Source organism: Megalobrama amblycephala, linkage group LG5, assembly GCF_018812025.1.
Source record: "Megalobrama amblycephala isolate DHTTF-2021 linkage group LG5, ASM1881202v1, whole genome shotgun sequence".
Lineage (NCBI taxonomy): Eukaryota > Metazoa > Chordata > Actinopteri > Cypriniformes > Xenocyprididae > Megalobrama > Megalobrama amblycephala.
The window spans coordinates 25,359,919-25,383,508 of record NC_063048.1 but is presented as its reverse complement, the minus strand read 5'-3'; the positions used below and the strand labels follow the sequence as shown (position 1 = coordinate 25,383,508).

Here is a 23,590-nt window from a genome sequence, read left to right as displayed (position 1 = left end):
GTTGTAAATAGAAAAGCCTGACAATGTCACTGCTAAATACCTGTAAGTATTGTGGTATTTTGCTATGTTTCTGACTGACACGCCCCCAACTCGTACAGATCGGAGCTTAAAGAAAATTACGAGCTTCCCACTGGTATTTACGACATTGTGGTGGCGTTCATGTTGGTTCTGCTCGTAAATACGATCTTTCCGACATGACTTGAACGCACCATAACACAAGACGTGTCACTCGTATTGTTTTGAATGGGAGAAAGTGTAACGCGCAATATGGCGGAATAAGTCCCGCCTTCTAAAGCAAAGAGCCAATCGCCGACTGGTAAAGTCACGCGTCACTTCAGCGGCCGTTAGAATCACCGGTTTCTATAGAAACATTCAGACAAGCGCCCCAGAAGAGACGCGCATTTAGGTCTGCGCATGCGCATTAGCTTGATCCAGCCTGAAAAAATACAGGTTTTTTTGTCATGATTCGAGCGTTTAGAAACTATATTTATGAGTCGGTTGTTGTTAGATTTCATTGGTGATTTCAAATATGAAATTTAATCGTAAGGTTGACGAACAGTTTTGGAGAATCTGATGTTTCCCCATTCAAAGAGATAGGAGCTGCATGATGCCCAGGATGCCCGAGAGGCGTTTCAAAGATGGCCGCCGAATGAAATGACTTGTCTTAAAGGGACTTTGTTACTAGTAAGAGAACAAGGGCTTGACTGTCATTGCATGTTCATACCACAGTCTATGGTTCATACAGACAGACAGTGTTCGAGACGCTACTGTAAGTTGCTGTGTAAACGGGACATTTCGAGACTCACACCTGTAAGTAAATGCGGTTGTCAATCCCCAAAACGTACAGTATGAACGTGGCATTCAAATATATATTTTCCAGGATCATTTTGAAAGTTATAAATAACAGTTTTTTTTAAATAGTCTTTTGTAAAATTATAAACGTCTTTACTGTCACTTTTGATCAATTTAAGGCATCAATTTCTTTGATATATGCACACATTTTTATAATTTTAGATTATATTTCCCAAAACTTTTTTTTTAAAGCTACTCAAGCATCTATGTTGACCAATATCCATAATCCCTCCAAAAAGCAAGTGTTTAGTCTGCCCCTCCTTTCCTTTTCTTTCTGTGTAAAAGGTCCCATAATTCTCTTTTGAGCGCACATGCCCTCTCTGATGAGGACATAAGCCTGTAGCATTTTAAAAAGGAAGCACACTGCCGTTATTGATCTTGTTGAAATGTGAACAGCTAATCAAGAGTTGATGGTAATGTTTTATGTATATTACATCCATAAAGACAAGCAGAACAAGTGTACCTCGCCCGTACACATCGCATTGACTACGGAGTGCATATATTCCCCCCACATGAGAAGGTTAGACAATTATGCATAAATCAATACTTTTCCTGTACAGAAATAAGTATTATAGTTCCACAGAAAAATGTCAGGCGGTATAAATACAGCAAATACTAAGGCCAGGCTGTAATTGGTGCTAGACATGTCTGTCTTTGACTTAGTCATTAATGTGATGAAGACAATATTAACCTTTTTGCTGATCCATGTCAAAACATTAAATGTGCTGGTTTGAAAAAGGAAACATGAATCGTTTAATCAAGCTCAATCCATCAGCGCTACTGTATTTAGCTTACAATAGACTAAGAAAATGTATTTTGTTCAGGGATTTGCAAATTAAAAAATAAAACCCCAAGAATCAAAATTGTACTTTTAATTAAATAATTTAAAAACCAATAATGAAAATTCGGTCATCATCAGCCCTCATTTTTATTCCAAATCTTTATGACTATCCTTTATCAAGCTAAAAATATGATTTTTTGGTAACACTTTAGTTTAGGTTCCAATTCTCACTATTAACAACTAGTTATTATTATGCATATTGCTAGGATAGTGTCTGTTTATTAGTACTTAAAAAGCACATATTAATGCCTTATTTTGCATGACCATATTCTACATCCCATAATCCTACCTAATATCTAAACAACTACCTTTCTAACTATTAATAAGCAGTAATTAGGAGTTTAGTGAGGCAAAAGTCATAGTTAATAGTTAGTTAATAGTGAGAACTGGACCCTAATCTAAAGTGTGACTGATATTTTTTTAAGAATATCCTGGAATTATTATGAGCAGTTTTCTGAAATGGATCATTAGATTCATTTAAAAGATCCTACTTAAAAGAACCATTCATTCCAAATCCCTGCTCCTGTGATGAATGACAAAATTCAAAACTCCTTTTGTCTTCTACAGAAGAAAAAGTCATACAGGTTTGTAACAACATGAGAGTGAGTAAATGAACTGTCCCTTTAATGAATTTCCACCATCTGCAGACTCTTACTGAATAATCACTTCCCTTGTAGTACTTAAGGGCACGTGAAGCCACGTCAGTCACACTTCATTTTTACCGCCTTATGTTTTAAGGCAAAAACGATAAACGTCCAGCGAGACTTCACACAAATCCTATTAAATCAGCGGGAGGGATTTGAAATGATATCAGAGTTTCAATTATATAGACTCAAGTGCTATTGATTGAGTGTAATTTATGACTTGTGTGCCGTGATGGGCCTTGGAAGACAACACGTCCATTCCCTATGGAGGGTTTTTATTAGCGCTGCTGGTGTGGACGGCCTGACAGGCAGAGTGAGCTAAATGCACAGAGGATGTGTCAGGCCGAGGTAATTTACTTCCTCTCAGCCTACATGAGAGCCCCATTAGATCATTACAGCAGCATGCATGAAACTGAGCGATGACTATAAATGCACATCTCTTTTTTTTTAATTCTCATATCTCTCCATCCTTTCCTCTTTTCTGTTATGATAGCTCCGGCAGGACTGAGGGCCCCTGCATTAAGGCCGCTGAATATGACTGCGATGAAAGTTTCCTGGGATGCCCCGGCTGAGCTAAACGGGCCTCCACCTCTGTACCACGTGGAGCGGACGGATGTGTCCTTGTCTGATGCCCACAGCCAGGTTATTAAGGGGAGACGCTTCACAGGGAGTGGCTACTTCAGATTTCCCAGCTCTACTTTGCCTGTCAACACTGACTTCACAGGTACGGGGTCTCATCAATGCTCTGTGTGCCTCAAAATGCACAATTGATTGATAAATGTGAAGCTGATCAGTACCTATTTTATATATATATTTTTACATATTTCCGGGTGAAATCAGATATTCCTCTTTCTTGGAATTGAGCAAGGTGCTTGGATGGAAGGGGTTAAAAATAATAGGGATTCTTGAAGTTGGCTGAAAAACAAAGTTGTTATGACAGATGTACAAATGTTATTATATTTTGACAATTTTTTGTTGTTGTTGTTTGGAAAAACATGCAAGGATGAATCATAAGGATGAATCATAAGAAGATTGACAGCATACTCGAATGGCTTGAGCGCTTAAACTAGATAGTGTGCATGTATCGAATGTGTCTTTCTCCACTCATGGACAAAGGAGAATATTTTGAAAGGGTTTATGGTCCATTTCTCACTATTAACTAGTTGCTTATTAGCGTGCATAGTACTATTGACTGTTTATTAGTACTTATAAAGCACATATTAATGCCTTATTCTGCATGACCATATTCTACATCCCATAAACCTACCCAATACATAAACTTAACAGCTACCTTACTAACTATTATTAAGCAGTAATTAGAGGCAAGAGTCATAGTTAATAGTTAGATAATAGTAAGAATTGGACCCTAAACTAAAGTATGACCAGTTTTCCTATCGTACCAAACCGTGACCCCAAAACCGAGGTACATACCAAATCCTGACCCCTACCCTTTACTATACTGTAGCGAGGCATGAAGCACAGCTCACACAGAGGTCAATTTGAAACTAAATATCTTTCTGTTGGTCAACTTGGCGAAACTGCGTGACCTACTTGAGCCTGATGCAAAATCTGTGTGGGAAAAGTTTTGCCCTCACTTACCTCCATTATATTCCTATTTGCCAAACAGGTAAACATGACCATTCCTTTAGTTGATATGATTTGGAATTTATGAAAATTGTCAAATAATATATACATTTTTATTTAACTTTTTTTAATTTTTGAATCTGATCAGCTGACAGAAAATCAATAAATGAAATTTGATTGCTATTCTCTTAATGCAACATGAGGCTTCCAGGGACAGAAAGCAACAGGTTTCTTCTGGTCTAGATTAAGTACAGTCACATGTATGTGTGTCCATTGTAATGTGGAAGTCAAATAGGAAAAGTGTTTGCCTTAATTTGCAGGCTGGTGCTAATGAGCTGTTATGGGTTTAAAACAGGGGTTCCCAAACTTTTCCATTCCAGGACCCAACTAGACAAGTATACAAGTTACTCCAGACCCACCAAAATATATTTTTTAAGTGGGGTATGGGGGGGGGGGTCTGGATATGAACTGTGATCTGCGCTGCGAGTGTTAAACTCATCACGGTGTTCAGAGCAGAAAATGCTCTCGTGCTCATTCTGTGTACATGTAAGATGCTTTTTACATACATATTTTACTTATGTGTTGGTAGGTAGACAAATGCACACAGTGAATGCAAAGAACCATGTCTCTGAAAGACAACAGCAGTGAGTTGAATAGACGACAGAGATGAATGAACACCTGAAACAGCCTTTCGTGACATTTGAGTTCTCCGATGTAATGCGAACGACTTTCTTCTCCTTAATAATGTGGATCGAGCTGCTTAATAATAAAACAAGCCACTCTGAGACACAGAAAACATTGTTTTTACAAGTTGCACATGCGTGCTTCACTATAAAACAGGCAACTAGTGCATATATTTATATAATTAAATAGCAGTATTTGCGATTTGAAAATCACGCCAAGCAATATCACGATTTTTATTCCATGTTGGTACAGTATATCGTGCAGCCCTAGGCTAAACTGTTTGTGTGTGTGTGTGTCATTCACTGAAATGCAAATTTAGCTGCAGCCAAGTGACTTTGTGCGACCCGCCTTTTCTCACTCTGTGGCCAACAGTTTGAAAACCCCTGGTCTAAAACTTAATGAACAGTTATTACTATCTAAATGTAAACTATATATTGTTTTTTGTGAGCCACGTGAGCCACTCCAACCTCGTTGCTCCGCCCCAAACACTCTTTATTCATCTCTCACTCCTTTCCTCATTCTTCTCCATCCTGATGTATTAATGACTTCCATGATTAGACAAAGGGCAATTATACTTTTGTTTACAAACATAATTGGGGAATTGAGTTCTAAATGAATACAGGTTCCGGTTGATCTACTAATGCAAAAATCCTTCAGCTTGCCATTTGTTTAGATTACTTGCGATTTAATTGCGTTAAAAGCTGAGAAGGCGTTGCTTTAAGTTATCAGATTGGTCAGTGTAATGTGACAGAAGAGGCAAACATTAGATGACCTCTTTCTTTGAGTGACATGAGGATGGGATTTAGGAGCTATTTTCCTGTGACGTGGTACAATTTAATAGAAAAATCCGTAAATTAAAGGTGAGAATGTGGCAGCCTTTAGTGAGGTTCATGTCATTTCCTCTTCTCCATTCCCCAGCCCCTCTCTGCTGCATAATCCGCAAACGAACATGAAACCATGTCATGTCGCGAGCCCTTTTTGTTGGACACATGCTCTAAGATATCTGGGAAATCTGACTTTATTTATATTAAAACGAGGCAATTAGTAGATCCTCCCTAAGAAGTCGGGGACATTAAATTGCCTCCTTAAGGAGCGTGCATATAAATGGGTGACCCTTTGTGACCTTGCAATTTCAGGAAATGAATGGCCATTTCCCCCTCTAACTCTATTAACATTTAGCACTGCAATTTCCAGTTTTTTTTCCTTAAATAATGACAAACGGATAAATCTTTATAAATCAAGCCCTGAGTTGAGTTCAGCTCACTCCCTAATTGATCAATGGCTGCAGTCAAAGTGGTGAGCTCGTCCTTGGGCCTGCTGGGATTATAAATGGCCACCAACTAATGAGGGAACCCAAAGAACAAACCAGAACGACAACACCCCTTTTAGCCGATTTTTCTTTTTATGCTTTCCACACCTTTAGTTCATCTGATTTTATTTCCAATTTTATTTCAAATGCAGTATACATGAGGTACTGAATGTGTCTGTGTTGTTGGTTTCTGTGATGCACTACCCCAAGACACAAAGATCTCCCTGTTGAAAGTAAGCTGTTTTTTTTTTTTTTTTTTTTATCGAACTTTAAGAAATGGATAAATCTGACCAAAAAGCTCAATGGCTGAAATGAGGCATAATGACAACAACGAAAAGCGATGAACAAATAGCATGCTCAGGGACAAATACTTTGTATATTATTGAAATGTAGCCAAAGCAATGAATTAAGCAAAATCAATGGTCATCCAATCTTGTGCTTGAAATGACTTTGTTAAAGGATGCAAGTCCCAACAAATCAAAGTAAAAATGAGATTAAAAATGCAATATAGTTGAGGTGAATTGACTTGAGTTTTGATCGTCATTGAAATATTACAGCAGTCTTGTTCTCTTTTTTCTGTTTAAATGTTTCTACTTGAAAGTGGCAGTGAAAATCCTATCAAACATTTTATCTAAAGTCTAATTTTATTTATATTTTTGTTGTAATTCATTATATTTAAGGCTCATCTTACTTGCTCTGTGTCTAATAGTATCCATCTATTTTATTTCATTCATTTCTTTTCAAGTCTATTTTCGTATCTGCATTGAGTGGAAATGAAAAAGTGTACAATTCTCCAAAATGGGAGGCAGTAATACATGAGAATGAAGCAATTTTCAAAGACTACATGCTATTGTAGCACAAAATGTTAAATGATACAAATTATTTTCCTTAATTAATTTGATTGATTGTCAAACGGCCTCAGTCAGTGGAAAGTAGAGGGAAACTTTGTACAGACATCATTAGTTTTTCCCCATTTAAAGATTAATCATGAAAAGCTCTGGCTCTTTAATTCTGTAATTTGTATATTTAATGGGGTGCTGCAGAATCTATGACAGTAATTAGCATTTCCTGAAAACTCATTAATACGCAACAACTTGATTAATGCCGCAATAATACTAACATGACTGAAGTTATTCAGGTTATGTACTAAGCAGATTAAATCCAAATAGCCCTGTTTGTTTTACTTATAGCTGATATGATGTTTTTTGGCAGAGGAAAATATTTTGGGATGAATATGTTTGCCATCAATTCCCATTATCCACCAAATGACAAATATTCTCTTGCTTTATATTTTTCAAAATTGTTAAAAAAAAAAAGAATTAGACATGTAGAATTAGGAATAATGTTGAAATATAAATAGCATGTGTGTTTGTGTGTGTGTATATATATATATATAGTCTCTGTCCATATTTGGTGGGTGCATTACCCTGAGCACTGTGTCATAAAAGTGCTGATGCAGTCCACGTGTAAAAGTGCTTCACATCTTTCCCATGTCTTAGCGCTAGTCTTGAGACCCACAGAGGTGAATCTCATTCCTCATCAGCCCGCTCAGACCAGCCCTGTGCCTGAGAGACCTCTGACCACAGCTTTTCTGGACAGGCCTGTCAGTGCGTACAGCACCACGCTGTTCCAGTGGGATCTCAAATCCCACAGATGTCCCTTTAGCCTCCACGTTCCCTCTCCTGTAATGGACCAGACGTTCTGATGGATGTGAAGCACTTGTCAAAAAATAGCTGATCACCCCAGAGAGATCTGCTCTGCTGAACCTACAACTTCTGATCCAGGTTCTCCCCCACCATCCTCCACAGGACTGAGACTGTCTGGTCAACCTGAGACAAGAGCTCTGTGTTCTTTACAGAACACCTTCTTAAGGGCTCTATTGAGGTGCTCTCTCCCTTCGCCATGAAAGAAAATACTTAAATTTGAACACATATTAAGCACATGTGGGATCATGTTGAATTCATGTTATGTGTGATTGAATGAAAATAGCATTTTAGGGCTTGCATATTGGCTGTTTATTAGTACTTATAAAGCACGTATTATTGCCTTGTTCTGCATGACCATATTCTATATCCCTAAATCCTACCCTATAACTAAACTTAAATACTACAACTACCTTACTAACTATTAATAAGCAGTAAATTAAATGTTTATTGAGGCAAAAGTCATAGTTAATAGTGAATATGTGTTCCCCATACATGTGTTCCATCTTTTTTTCATGTAAATTTTTGCACTCATTCAACATAATTTTGTCATAATTTGTTATATATAGGTCTCTTATGCCCTCAAAGGCTGCAATTATTTAATCAAAAATACTGAAAAAAAAAAAAACAACAATATTGTGTATAATTGTTTTCAATTTTAATATATTTTAAAATGTATTTTTTTTTTTCCTGTTATGGCAAATCTGAATTTTCAGCAGCCATTACTCCAGTGTTCAGTGTCACATCATTCTAATGTACTGATTGGGTGTTTAAACATACACACACATATTTTTGTGATACTTTTTCTCAGGACTCTTTGATGAATACAAAGTTCAAAAGAACAGCATTTATTTTAAACATTTATGTAATGCTATAAATGTCACGTTTGATCAGTTTAATATGTTTTTTTTTTTTTAATAGAATATATAATAGTTTTATTAGGGCAGAAGCTGTCTTGTGCAATCCAGCATATAGAGTCAGTCCTGTAGGGTTGGTATTCAGATGGTATAATCCCTGTATCAGTTGTATAGATCTGAAGCCTGAAGAAACATCTTGCTGCTCTACATGAGGTCAACCAGACTTACAACCTCTTCAATCCACTGGAGATTCTAAGATAGATTAAGTGGAATCTTTTTAATCTAAGCAGTCTGTATTTGAGTGGGCTTCCACTCACAGTCCTCAACATATTAATGAACTTATATTAAAGAAGGACACCACTTCAAAGGTATTTTTTTACGTCTGATTTTCAGGTCAGATGATGGAAGGTTTTACTAAGAACAGTTCTAAGGGGATTCTTTTTAAAGCAGTTCTGTTAGGATAAAGCCTTTAGAGGTTAGCTCTGCTCAGGCACTGTGGGACCGTTCAGGCACTGTTCAATGTTTTGTTCTCACAGGCATCACACATTCATACACACTCACACTGGCTCATCAGAGCTCAGTTTCTCACAATTCTGGGCCTTTTTATCCTGTCACTTGCTCTTACATTCTTATGAATGTAATTTGTGTTGTATTCATGTATTATGAAATGCTTTCAAACTGCTTTATAATGCTTTCTGTGCAGTGTTTTGATTAAACAGTCAAACAGTTTATTGATATGGAACATGCATTGACTTTCCTCAGGCCTGCAGCTGAGTTTCCGGACACACGTCGAGGAGGGGCTTATGCTGTTTGCAGTTTCCCCTGGAGAACAAGAGGAGTATGTCGCTCTGCAAATACACAACGGCCGTCCATACTTCCTCTTTGACCCTCAGGTACATCATGTTCATGGACCGCTGTGTGTTTGTTTAAGCTACGAAAAGCCTCTTAACCTTCAAATGTTATAGATCCCAACCTCTAGACCAGCAGATATATCGGAACCCTATTGATTATTAGCTGATATTAGTGATTTCATTTAACAATATCAGCCGATTATTAAATATTTAATTGGGTAGGCTAATTTTCACTCTTTTTACATTCTAACTACATTTGCTATCAATCTTTAAAGACATAAATAATTTAATAACACTGTTAAACGTAGTAGTTAGCAAATACCAAAATGAACATCCATTTTTACATACTGTTTATTGTAATGTTGTCATAACTAAATTCAATTGTAGCACTTAAAATTAGTGATTTTAATGTTTATGTTCAATTTATTTAAAGGGTTACTTCATCCAAAAATCTAAATTCTGTCATTAATTACTCACCCTCGTGTTGTTCAACACCCGTAAGATCTTAGTTCATCTTCTGAACACAAATTAAGATATTTTTGATGAATCCCCGGGAGGTAACTGATTCCTCCATAGACAGCAATTTAACCACTATTGAGTCGGAAGCGCTGAACATAAACAGCGTATGAGAATGGCACAGAAGAGAAGATATTGTTGAATAAAGTTGTTATTTTTGTTTTGTTTTTGCGCACAAAAGTATTCTCGGTTCTTCGTAAAATTAAGGTTGAACCATTGTAGTCATGTCGACTTTTTAACAACGTCTTTAGTAGACCTTTAGTATGTCTTTCTGGACATTGAAAGTGGTGGTTAAATTGCTGTCGAGTCAGACAGCTCTTGGATTTCGTTAAAAATATCTTAATTTGTGTTCCAAAGATGAACGAAGGTCTTACAGGTGTTGAACAACATGAGGGTGAGTAATTAATGACAGAATTTTCATTTTTGGGTGAACTAACCCTTTAAGAAATTTTGATATCGACCATTCAAGAAAACAGTCTTTAATCCGAAAATCCACAGGAAAACTCAGGGAAAAAGATATCACAACCACAACATCAATGAGACTGGACAAAGAACTGAACAAAACAGATAGTATATATACACACACTAAATTAGGAAATTAACGAACAACAGGTGAACAGAATCATTAATCTAACACAATAAGAAAATAGGTCAAATGACAGGGCACACAGGCAAATAGGAACAGAAATAAAACACAATGAAACCAAGCCAAAACAGAACATAACAGAATATAATCGTTACAATTATCTTATCATATCAAGAATTTAATGCCTATTTAGATAGAAATCTGTGCTTTTTGATGGATCGAGTTCTTCTCTGGTGAAAACTTCAGCTAAAAGAGGGTTTGAGACCAATTAACTTGTTACCCGCAGACATTGGGTGGGAATAGCAATAGCATGCTAATTATGCACACTGCAGCACTAGCATGTAGGGTTGAGTCTATTTCTCTGATGATGAAAGCAATCATGAAAGATGATTTCACATTAGTGTCCAGGAGACCACCGAGAAACTCACCCCACCAATAAGCGGCATTGCCGAATATTGCCGGTTTTGCATTCGTAAACACATTTTGTCGGGGTAGTTTGATAATTATAACTAAAAGTGGTGTCATGCCCAATTAATGTCCCCTGATAGCATGCCCATTAGTTCCCCCATTAACGAATTCAACAATTCTAATGGGATTAGCACCATGGGATGCTAATTGAGCGTGACACAGGGAACTGGTATGCTTCCCCACACACTCTTTCTAATGATGAAATTAATGAGCATTTTATGAAACACTGTCTCATGAAAGCGTATTTAGTTCCTGTAAAGGCTGTCACAAATGATGCTGTTTTTTTTCCCAATGTCTCCTTATTGGAGTCGCTCAGAGATAAGCCAGTGATGAGTGGTTTCTAGGCATACAGTGAGGAGAGAAGGTCTCTCCAAGGCCCATGGGCATGATTAGTTGCATTAGTACCATGGACAGCGCCCATTTCATCTTAAACAAACTCAAGGGCTATTAAGCAAGAGTATGCTGCTCACTATGTTAATGACACACACTACATCACCAAAACCTATAGCAGTATCTATAGGACTCTTGTGGAACAGATCTTTAATGAACTCTTTAGAGTGTTAGTGCGTAAATTCTTTCACTGTTTCCATTGACCATTAGTTTTTATAGTTAAAAGGAGCATTTTCAGTTATCAACTGAATCATTTCTGTTTCTTAAATGTTTATATTCTAAGAAGTTGTGAATTTAATCATTTTAAAGCAGTGGTTCTCAACCAGGTGGCCCACCGGGGGTCACTTCAAAGGGGGCCACAGAATGACTTAAAATTATTATGTGAAAAATGAATCGTGAAAAATTGGGTATTAAAAATAAAATGTCAAATGCTAAAAAAAAATATTAATTAAAAAAATAATCTAAATCTTGGATATTCTGGAATTACAAAATAAATCATGGTTAATGAATTTAATTTAACATATGAACAAACTCCTAGTTTCTGTTTGTAAAAGTTTGTAAACAAGCAGCATTGGCATAATAATAGCAGAAATACCAGAAGAAATATCTTAGCCTATATAATAAAAAAAATGTCAAGAAGGTAAATTATTGTTGAGCCTTCAAGTAATTGTCAAAAATGTTGTGAACCACTGATCTAATAGAACAGTTGAAATGAAAAATGTGTCGTCATTTACTCATCATCATGACATTTCTTCTGTTGAAGTTAAATGGAGATATTTATTTTGTATACGTTGTCTTTTATTCTAATGCAATTGCAATAAAGGAGTCTTTCAAGTCTTCAGAAGCAACACAATAGCTTTGTGTGACAAACAAACTGAATTTGAAGTCTTTCTTCACTTAAAATCTGACATCAAGTTCATGACATGAACAAATCACGCTCTTTTGTCGAATATTTCCAATGAATTCACAAAATTCTGATTCACAAATTTGGTCTGACTGATTTGTTTATGATTGATCAATTTCTTGAATTCAACTCATTGGCGCATTGAACCGATTGCAGTGGAAAACAGCCTACTAAAGAAGATTTTCCACGAATAATGGCGAACATTTTAGTCATTTTCTCAGATTAAACCATTATATATAATTACAAGGAGAAAAAAAGACCAGTGCATTCCTCAGAATGTCTCCTTTTGTGCTTCACTGAAGAATGAAAGGTTTTGGAAAGAAACTAGGGTGATTTTTTTTTTTTTTTTTTTTTGGATGAGCCATTTTTTTAATCATATCTCAAGAGTATTTTAATGTTTACCTCAAAAAGATTTCCTTGAAACAAGAACTAGTTGATAATTCATGAGCGTAATTAGCAATTAATTTATGCAAGTAGATGATTTGTGGTGTAAATATCCTCTAGCAGCATTACTACAATGTTTTCTTAAAATTGATGAATACTGCGACTGATCGTTTGGGGTTCAGTCATTAGGACTCCCTAGCTGATGTTTACAGCACATTACTGAAACTTGAATACATTACATTAGATGTTCAGGTCGTGATGTCGTTGATAGGTCTGCCTCCCAGTGAACAAGACTGATATGATTTTTTGTTTTTGTCTTAAAACATCTGAAGTAAACACATTCAGTAAACACATTTTGGCCTGGAATAATTAAAGTTAGCTGTTAAACTGCTGGCTGATGATTTTATTCAGAAAGGCTTTTAGTTGTTGTGACAGAATTGATCTCCCGTCGTAAAGAAGCCCCACTGAATACTTTCAAAGGGAGGAAGGATAGGAATGCAGTGTTGTGTCTGTCCTGGCTTCTCCCTAAAGCTATTTCTTCTCCTCTCCTCCCTCTCTCTCTCTCTCTCCCTCTCCTGCTCTCTGCAGTAAGCATATCACAGAGCTGACTTTCCTCAGCATCCACACACATATTGATTTGATCATTAAATCTTCATCACAAAGAGGAGATGCGATACTTTGTGTCTCTGTGCTTTCACTGCAGAGCACTCAGTCAGGCCGTTAAGTGTATGAACCTGAATGATGTCATATTTTAGCAGGACAATAACCCCATCTTATGTTGATGGTGCCAGCCCATGAAATTTACTGCTTTTGGGGAATGTCCTATCTCTGGGCAGAATTCCTTAGCGCCTTTAGTTCGGTGCCAAGAGGGATTCTGGTGCTACTTTTTCCACTTCTCCAACTTCTTCTCTATAAGCCCAGATATTGAAGAGTAAATGGTCAAAGTTAACTCTCTGGATAAAAGTGTGATAAGTTGTTGGTGAACTGTACCTACCTGATATGGCATTGCGCTTTTATTGAGCTTGAACCTCATTTTAATGCTGACAGTGGAGTTGTGATTACTGAAATGTTTTTACTTCCACAATCTTGAAATTTTAGCAAGAACTTTTGTGATTTCACAATATGTCTACCAGAGTTGTGCAAAATTCAGAGTTCAAGAATTGACTCCCTCTCAGTTCATGAGTTGGATGGAATTGACCAAAACACAAGAAGTTGAATTGGAATGGCATAAACAGCATAAATAAATGTACTAGTTCTTTATGATTCATTCTGGGAAATTTACTGTCCTAATCTAATCTGTCTGTTTTTCTGTCTCTCTGTAGGTTGTTCTATCTATCTGTCTATCTATCTAGCATTCCAATGTTATAGGGTTCTAGCATTCTACACTCTAAAAAACACTGGGTTAAAAACAACCCAATTTGTTTTGTTTTTTTTAATCCAAGGGCTGGGTAAATATAGGACAGAACCAGTGTTACTAGTAACGCGTTACTGTAACGCAGTTACTTTTGACAGTAACTAATACTGTAACGCATTACTTTTTAAATAAATTAACTCCGTTACCGTTACCATATGGTGCGTTGTGCGTTACTTTTTTAATTAATTAATTTTGGCTGAAGTGTGTAGCCTACAGCATAACCTGTTTACAACAGCGACGTATTGTAGGATTGGTGGATGCCAACCACTGTAAACACAAAGACACACTGTGGGCATGTTTCTATTTCTTAAATTATGTGCGGCAGTCATAGCAAGCCATGGCGAGAACAAGACGAGTTTCTCAAAGTGGAAATATGCTCATTATTTCAATTTAGTTGAGCATAAAGACAAAAACCTTTTAGTCAAATGTAAGCGTCTTTCTGGTTCGAATGTCCTATCTACTGCGATAAACAGCAACTCCAATCTGTCAGCACCTCCAGAAACGTAATTCATTTAAGCCATTAGTTGACTAATCGCATTTATATTAATTTAATTTCTTAAATACTGGACAGAATAAACCATAATAATGATCGTAGCTAATATAGGCTATAGCGCATGCATAAAGCTTGCCACAAAGAACTGGCAAAATTAATGATTATGAATGTGACAAAAACAGCAAGGAGACATTTTAATTGTTTATTAATAAAGTAATGTTTTCTGAATCAATGTCGGCTGCGAAAATGAAGTTGACTCTCATCATCTCCGGATACTGGGTGCGCCTAGAGAGAGAATGTACATTTCATTCGGATTAGGCTACGTAATCAGAGTAGCCTATTTCTTTTAGTTTTTAGGTATTTCAAGCTTTCTATAGATATATTTCTCATGTATGTGAGGCAAGCAGCCGCTGAGTTTCGGTTCATTTAGCCTATAAGTTGCGCTCCAGTTCACGTGCCAGTGATCGCGCCCGCGCCTGCCATGATTATATTGTCTGCTATATTTGCTTCTTATTTATTAAATCCGGGCAATTGGTTGATGAAACATTGATTAAAATTAAGATACAATTTTTACAAAACGAAATTCACTTTAAAGAAAGGCTTTCTTCGAAAAAAAATTTAATGAAGTGGTCAAAATCAGACCCACTCCATGCCTCCCGATATATTGCGCATCTTATGATGCATCTTACTCATGCTGTTTACCTTTCATAATCAAGTAAATTCATTTACAACATAACATAGGACTATTTAAACGTAAATATGAAACTACATTTTCTTTAATGGCTACCAACACGTATTGTACAGTACAGAGAAATTTCATAAGCAAGAGCGGATCATGAGTCACGAGTCGGATCAAGAATAATTTATTCTTAGACTTATATTTAATATTGGGGGCATTCAAGTTATTTGACATATTTAATTTTTTTTTTTAAGTAACGCAATAGTTACTTTCCCTGATAATAAGTTACTTTTCTAATGATGTAACTCAGTTACTAACTCCGTTACTATTTGTGAGAAGTAACTAGTAACTATAACTAATTACTTTTTTTTTAAAGTAACGTGCCCAACACTGGACAGAACTCATGCTGGGTTCATTTAACCCAGCATAATGGGTTGATTTATTTTTACTATAATACTAGCTTTTTTTTTTTTTTTTTACTCCGTACATAACTTTTTTTTAAATTCTCCACACAACCACTGGTTTGCATGATAATTCCTTTATTTTCAATCATATTTTATAGTATAGCATATTTTATAATGTTTTTAATACATATTGCCTACATTTAAGCTCATTTAACAAATGTTAGAAGTAAAAAATAAACATTTAGAAGTAATTCACGTGTTATTGACCAATCTCTGTTGTCCTGTTTCCGCCGTAACAGAGCTGGATCTTGTGCTAGAGATGGCTTGCGTTCAGCAGGGGAACTGCTAACTTCAAACTGCCGCCCTGCATTTCACTCGTGTGACTGACTTCATAACCTGCTCATAAATAATCAGTGTACATTTCTGAGAACATATTTTAACATCCTAACTATTTATAATCTGTATCTTTTTGAATAAAATCATAAAATTCATCAGGCGTTCAGGCGTTTCCAGGCAACGGGCATTTCCATCGCACGAAAAGACCGACGTGACATTCGTTTAGGTGACTCACATCACATCCCTGTATGTTGCTTTGCATAAAGTTAAATCGATATACAAAACAATAACAAATTTTTAGATAAAATAAAATGTACACAATCCTGTATTTTACTGAAGACATGCAACAATTTGACGGAGCTGCATTGCTCTCTCCTAAAGAGGTCGCAAAAAGCCTGCAATAAATAACTCCTGGGTTGTTATGTCTGACCCAGGATCTGGGTAATACAAAAACTACCCAAACACTGGAAAAATAACCCAAAAGAATGACCCAAAAGGCTCAACCAAGGATTTGGGTAAAAAAAATAACCCAAGATTTTTTTAGAGTGCATCTATCGTTGTAGCTATCTATCTGTTTCAAAGCTTTTTTAACTTTTAAAACTTTGCCAAGCCATTATTCAAAGTTTGTATGACAAAATTCTTTTCTAGTTTACACATTATTTTAAGGTGACATAGTTACCCGTTACTACATTTACTTACTATAGTAATAACATAATGCATAATTACAAGTAACTAACCCTAAACCAGACCCTAACCGTAACTCTATAGTAAGTACATGTAGTTAATTAATATTACTCAGTACTTATTTGAGTAAGTACACTCTTACTACGTCACCTTAAAATAAAGTGTAACCTAAAAATTATTATTATAGTTATTATATGAATTTCTTTACATTTCAAATCATTTTACATTCCTTATATTCCTGTTTGTATAGAAAGCGATTACACTGCATTAGTTTATATACATGCATTTTTACCTCCTAAGCTCTTCTGGGAGGGGAACATCTCCTCTTCTTAAAGCTGCTGATCAGCCATCATTTGTGCAGTGTGTGCGGTGTGTTCATGATGAGTGAGTGATTAACCCTCAGCGTTTGATGCTAGGCCTCAGCCGTGGCCCTCAGCCCTCGCAACGATGGAGGTAGACGCTATAATGACAACCAGTGGCACCATCTGATCGCTACCAGGAAGCAGGCCGTGGGAACAATCATTGTCGACAATCAATACAGCGGTAATGACGCACACACATATGATATTCATAGGCCAGCCCTGCACCCTTACTTCTGTCCTCTTCGGTTATTCAATGCCTGTGAAACCCCCCACTTGAACAGATTTCAAGCAAAGGAATTATCAAGGTTAATCGTTGCCATTCATTGTGTGATTAGAATAATTAGGCCAAAGAAGCCTTTCCTTTGCTGAACTTACATTTCAATTAAGGCTGGAGGTGTGAAGCGGAGTCTCCCTCTTCCTGTCTCAAAGCGGTCTCAGGGGATTCTTCCCACCAGAGGAAGGATTGCTTTATCTCAGTCACTTTTTTAGAGTATTATGACTTTATCTGCTCTGAAGCACCAACTGAAACCATTGACATGTAACAATAAAGTTGTTAAAATACTGCTGTGCCCTGCTTTGATTACTGTCTCAGAAGAGCATTATTGTATTGATTTAGCATTGGCGCATCCTTAGGGGTATCAGCTCATATTTTGTCCTTCTACAGGATCGGCATCAGCTACAAGTGGGAGCACCATCATCGGTCAGAATACGGGCGTCTTCATCGGAGGGATTCCAGAGAATTTCACCCTTCTTAGACAAGACACTGGTAATTTATCTCTGAATGGAATTTCCTGATAACTGACAGTAGAAATCAATATCTACGGAGAGTTGTGAGTACTTATTATATGTATACAGGTCAAGCCAAGCTGGTGCAACATGGGTTTGCTGGTTGTTTAAGGGTTTGAGGGTGCAGAAATCCAGTGGCACTACTGAAGTATGGGAGCCTCTGGACTGGGAATCAGCACTAGAAAAACATGAGACCTATGAAAGCTGGGAGGGCTGTCCTGCTGTTTCTGAAGATGGGGCCTACTTCCTAGGACATGGTACTACCTGATTTAAACTTCTTTTACGTGATCGGATAATTTGTAATGTTAATGTTGAGTTCCCTAACAAATCTATTTCTTTTTTATATTCAGGGTTTTTGAAGGTCAAGCCTGAAATATTCACTGGTGGAGATTATTTCGAAATATCATTTGAGTTCAAAACTGATCAACTAAATGCACTGCTATTGTTCGCCTACGATGTAGATGGGAAGGATTTCATTTTGGTAAGTTTGCTTAAATCTAAACATTAGGGCTATCAGTTTAACTTGCACTCAATTTAGTGCAATTAATTATAAATAATTAACAAAATTTAGCACGATTAGTCATGTTGTTGGAGCGATTCAAATACCACCTCAATGTTGAAAGTGTTTGCTAGTATTTCGTTGATTAATTGCAATTAATTAAATTAATTCATTTTAATAATCATGTAAAAATTATAATTACACAAATAAGCTGAAATTAATTTGTAGAGTGTTTCAAAACATCATTGTAACAGGTGTGTGTGTCATTCAGGCAGAGCTGCAGGGTGGAGTTCTCTTCTGGCTGTTGCGTTGGGGTGAACAGACGGCAGAGTTGAGCGTATGGGTGGGCCTGTCCTACTGTGACGGGGGATGGAACACTTTGAGTGTGCTGAAGAGAGGCCTGTTAGCGAGTGCTGGCCTCAATGACGTATATGAACAGGAAAGGAAAGGCATGGGTGGCCCTCTGACCATCAGCTCTCCACTCTATGTAGGGGGAGTCCCACCTGGAGTAGTGCACCCAGCACTGAACAAACACAGCCTTCTGCATGGTGAGACACTTCAGGTTTATTTGTGTATATATGTGTGTATGCCGATATAACAGCTTCCACTCTTCTGGGATAGGAATATTTAGCAGGGATTTAAAGGTGCCCTAGATTCAAAAATTGAATTTACCTCGGCATAGTTAAATAACAAGAGTTCAGTACATGGAAAAGACATAGAGTGAGTCTCAAACACCATTGTTTCCTCCTTCTTATATAAATCTCATTTGTTTAAAAGACCTCCGAAGAACAGGCGAATCTCAACATAACACCGACTGTTACGTAACAGTTGGGGTGTACGCCCCAATATTTGCATATGCCAGCCCATGTTCCCAACATTATGAAAGGCATTACACAAGAGCAGAACGTTTGAATGTGCACAGCTGAATAAACAGACTAGGTAAGCAAGCAAGGACAATAGCAAAAAATGGCAGATGGAGCAATAATAACTGACATGATTCATGATTACATTATATTTTTAGTGATATTTGTAAATTGTCTTTCTAAATGTTTCGTTAGCATGTTGCTAATGTACTGTTAAATGTGGTTAAAGTTACCATCGTTTCTTACTGTATTCACGGAGACAAGAGCCGTCACTATTTTCATTTTTAAACACTTGCAGTCTGTATAATTCATAAACACAACTTCATTCTTTATAAATCTCTCCAACAGTGTAGCATTAGCCGTTAGCCACGGAGCATAGCCTCAAACTCATTCAGAATCAATGTAAACATCAAAATAAACACTGTACTTACGCGATTAGACATGCTGCATGACGAACACTTTGTAAAGATCCATTTTGAGGGTTATATTAGCTGTTTGAACTTTTTTTTATGTTGTTTAAGGCAAGCGCGAGCTCTTGGGGCGTGGAACACCAGATTTAAAGGGCCACACACCCTGAATCGGCTCATTTATAATGATGCCCCAAAATAGGCAGTTAAAAAAATGAATTAAAAAAAATCTATGGGGTATTTTGAGCTGAAACTTCACAGACACATTCAGGGGACACCTTAGACTTATATTACATCTTTTAAAAGCACCTTTAAAGGGATTGCTTACCCAAAACTGAAAATTTGTCATCACTTACTCACCCTCAAGTTGCTCCAAACCCGTAAGAGTTTCTTTCTTCTGTTGAACGCAAAAGAAGATATTTTAAAGAATGTTGGTAATCAAAAGGTGATGATACATGGGGCAACTTTTTGAGCAATGTTGCCGGGCAGTTTTGCCGAGCAATGTTGCTTGGGTACTTTCCTATTGAGAATGGGCAACAAATTTCGATCTAAAGTATCCAGATAGAAATTTGTTTCCCATTCTCATTGGGAAAGTATCCAAGAAACATCACTCTGCAAAATTGCCCGGCAACATTGCTCAAAAAGTTGCCCCATTTATCATCACCTAAACAGTTGATGTAGCCATTGACTTCCATAGTAGGGAAAAACAATACTATGGAAGTCTAAGGCTACCATCAACTGTCTGGTTACCAACATTTTTTAAGATGTCTTCTTTTGTGTTCAACAGAAGAAAGAAATTCATACAGGTTTGGAACAACATGAGGGTGAGTAAATGATGACATCATTTTCATTTTTGGGTGAACTATCCCTTTAATTTCACGAACTGGCATCCTATCACACTACCAGGCTTGAATTCACTGGGCTTTTCAGAACAACCCATTTTTTTCACAAAAGGTGCTTGATTTTATACACCTGTGGCAATGGGTCTGATTAAAACAGCTGATTTCAATATTTAAGAGGTGTGTCCCTATACTTTTGTCCTTATATATTAATTGTAAATTAATTATTATTTTTATAATTAATTATATTTTATGTTATTTCTCTGATAATGAACCAACAGGTTAACAAAAAAGAACAAAACATTGGACCCATATAGTAATAGAATCATGGTTTCAAAATGACATAACTGAGAAATGTACTCAATCTATCTGGAGTTTACCGACAGTTTTTGTTGTTTCGGATAAAGCGGGCCAGTTCAGAATGTGATTTGAACATCTTTCTCTCTTTGTCTGTCCTTCTGTCTTTGTCTCTCTTTCATCCTCTTCTGTGCTGCTCTGCAGGTTTTGGCGGCTGCATCAGGGATGTTAGATTCGCACGCGGGCCTGTCGTAAGCTTGGCGGCCGTGTCCAGCAGTGCTGTCAGAGTCAATCTGGATGGATGCCTGTCAGCTGACACCAGCGTTAACTGCAGGGGAAACGACTCCATTCTGGTGTACACAGGCAGAGACAGGAGCGCAGAGGACCTGACACTGCAGCCCTTCACGGGTAAAAGCAGCATCCGACCCCTTTTCGCAAGCACAGTCCCCATCAGCGCGGTAGCCAAGCCTCATTGACCCGCAGCTATTTTGGCCTCGTGTTGCCTGCCTTGCCTCTGTGTCAGGCGATTGTTTGGCCTGATTTGTCCTTTCTGCTTGGGGTTTGTTATTGTAAAGACCAAACAGAAGAACAACATAATACGTCCAGTCCAGCAATGGACGCAGACACGACACCAGGGGCACAGAGAGGTCATATCTAAAACAGCTACTGCTGTCCCCTTCATCAGCAATACTGCAAAACTGTTGAGAACTGCACCTTAGCTAATGCACACGGACAAATATAGCCGAGGTACCTCTCTTGTGAGTGATTGAGATGGAGCGAGAAACAGTTTTTGTGTTCACACAACAGACTTAGAGTATAGACTTTCTCACCAAGAGAAATATTCACTGAAATAACTCAAATTGTCAATACATGAAGCTGTTTTTTATATTGAATTGTATTGAGAAAGCAGATTTATTTTTAAATGCTTCTCTCTCTCTCTCTCTCTCTCTCTTTGTGTACAGAGTATTTGTACAGAGTGATGGCATTAGGAGAAGGAGGTTGGACAGCCGGGCCCTGGCAACGGGGACGCAGCAGAGAGACAGGTAGGATAGGTGCCAATAGGTAGTCAAATATCAGTAATTAGGATTTGGATCTCACTGGTAGAATCCTATAGTCTGATGTATGCACTTACCATAATGAGATAAAACATATATACACTACTACCGTTCAAAGGTTTGGGTCAATAAGATGTTTATTTTATTTATTTATTTATTTATTTATTTTTTAAATTAATATTTTTTATTAAGGAAAGATGCATTAAATTGACAAAAGTGACAATAAAAACAATTATAATGTTAACAAATATTTCTATTTCAAATAAATGCTGTTCTTTTCTATTCATCAAAGAATCTTGTATTATGGTTTACACAAACATATTAAGCAGCACAATTGTTTTCAACATAATAATAGGGATAATAATAAGAAATGTTTCCTGAGCAGCGAATCAGCATATTAGAATGATTTCTGAAGGATCATGCAACACTAAATACTGGAGTTATGATGCTTGCAATCAGCTTTGCCATCACAGGTATGCATTACATTTTAAAATATATTACAATAGAAAATAATTTTAAATTTAAATAATAATTTTTCACAATATTACCATTTTTTATTGTATTTTTATCAAATAAATGCTGCCTTGGTGAGCATAAGAGACTTCTGTCAAAAAAAAAAAAAAAAAAAAAAAAAAAAAAAAGCTTTGAACGGTAATGTAATTTACAATAATATATAATTACTGTAGGTAAATACATAATGTTCAATTTATCGTATAATTTTGCTCAGTAATTACAGATTAAGTTTATGTTTCCAAAAAAATACAGTGTGCTTTTATACTTTACTGTCATTTATACTCAGCACACACACTCTTACTCCCTCATGTCAGACAAAAAGGCCAACAGTACAACTTAGCCAGCACTACAGGCTCTATACTGATATTTGTTTGTGTCATAGTTTTCAGGCCAACCCATTTTATTCTTATCTGTACAATATATGTAGCAGTCAAGGAGATGAGATCTGCTTGGAGATAGCTTATCGTGAAGCTCTCTGTAAGAGCATGCATCACCCACACTGCCTTATTACAGATGAAGACTGTGTATGGAGGAGAGAAAGTGAGAGAAGGTTGATGGTGTCTACAGTATATTGAAATGAAGAGGCTCAGACATGTAAAATGATGCTCAAGTGGTTAAATATATTTAATTAAATTAATTGTGCATAATTAAGCACACAACAAAGAATTAGACTTTAAAAGCTAAATTGGGCTATGAAATACATGGACACATTTTAATAGTTATAAATATGTATTTTTAAATAACACCTTAATTACGTCAGGTCACCTTATAAGTAAATTTCCTATGTAATTTGATGCATTTATGATTGAAACGGAGGACTTGAACAGATATTAAGTAAACAAACTATGTATTTTCTTTGAAGAAACATACCCAGATGAATTGCTCCCAATAGCACCAGGAACGTGCATTAAGAAAGTAAATAGGGTCAATTTTGATTTCATTTTGTCTTTAATTGACCCTTCGCCTGGAGTTTGATTGACAGGCGATCTAACCAATCATAACGCCGAATCCACTGTTTAACAAAGCAGTCAGTGGATTTAGCAGATTAACATTGGTTGACTTAAACTTGAAAAATGGTGTGTACTGACGTCTTTCCGCGGTTGAAACAACATTTATTTGATGCTATAAATTAACTAGTAGGAAGAGATGAACAGTTCACGAGCCGCTTGAACTGAGGCGGTACAGCGATCTGTCATGACACATTAAAGAGCCACAAACTAGTATTTATTATTTAAATTTCTTTAAAAAGTACAAAATTTGACACTTTGTTTCATATCAAAAGTACCCTGCTCTGTCTTGTCTGTCGACGCATTGTCAGTGTCCTCTTTGCTCCACAATGTATTTTTCACTGCTTGGGTTGCCAGGTTTTCACAACAAAACTCGCCC

The 23,590-nt window shown here is 36.8% G+C and overlaps 1 protein-coding gene across 1 annotated transcript in view; it reads left to right on the top strand.

The window, feature by feature from the left end:
• Positions 1–23,590, top strand: part of ush2a (Usher syndrome 2A (autosomal recessive, mild)) — a 250,931-nt gene that overhangs the window by 68,996 nt on the left and 158,345 nt on the right. Inside the window, 10 exon segments of the mRNA XM_048191491.1 lie at positions 2,831–3,061; positions 9,237–9,367; positions 17,000–17,126; positions 17,610–17,711; positions 17,801–17,842; positions 17,845–17,988; positions 18,082–18,212; positions 18,502–18,778; positions 20,841–21,044; positions 21,599–21,679. Of these exon segments, the coding sequence (XP_048047448.1) occupies positions 2,831–3,061; positions 9,237–9,367; positions 17,000–17,126; positions 17,610–17,711; positions 17,801–17,842; positions 17,845–17,988; positions 18,082–18,212; positions 18,502–18,778; positions 20,841–21,044; positions 21,599–21,679 (1,470 nt within the window).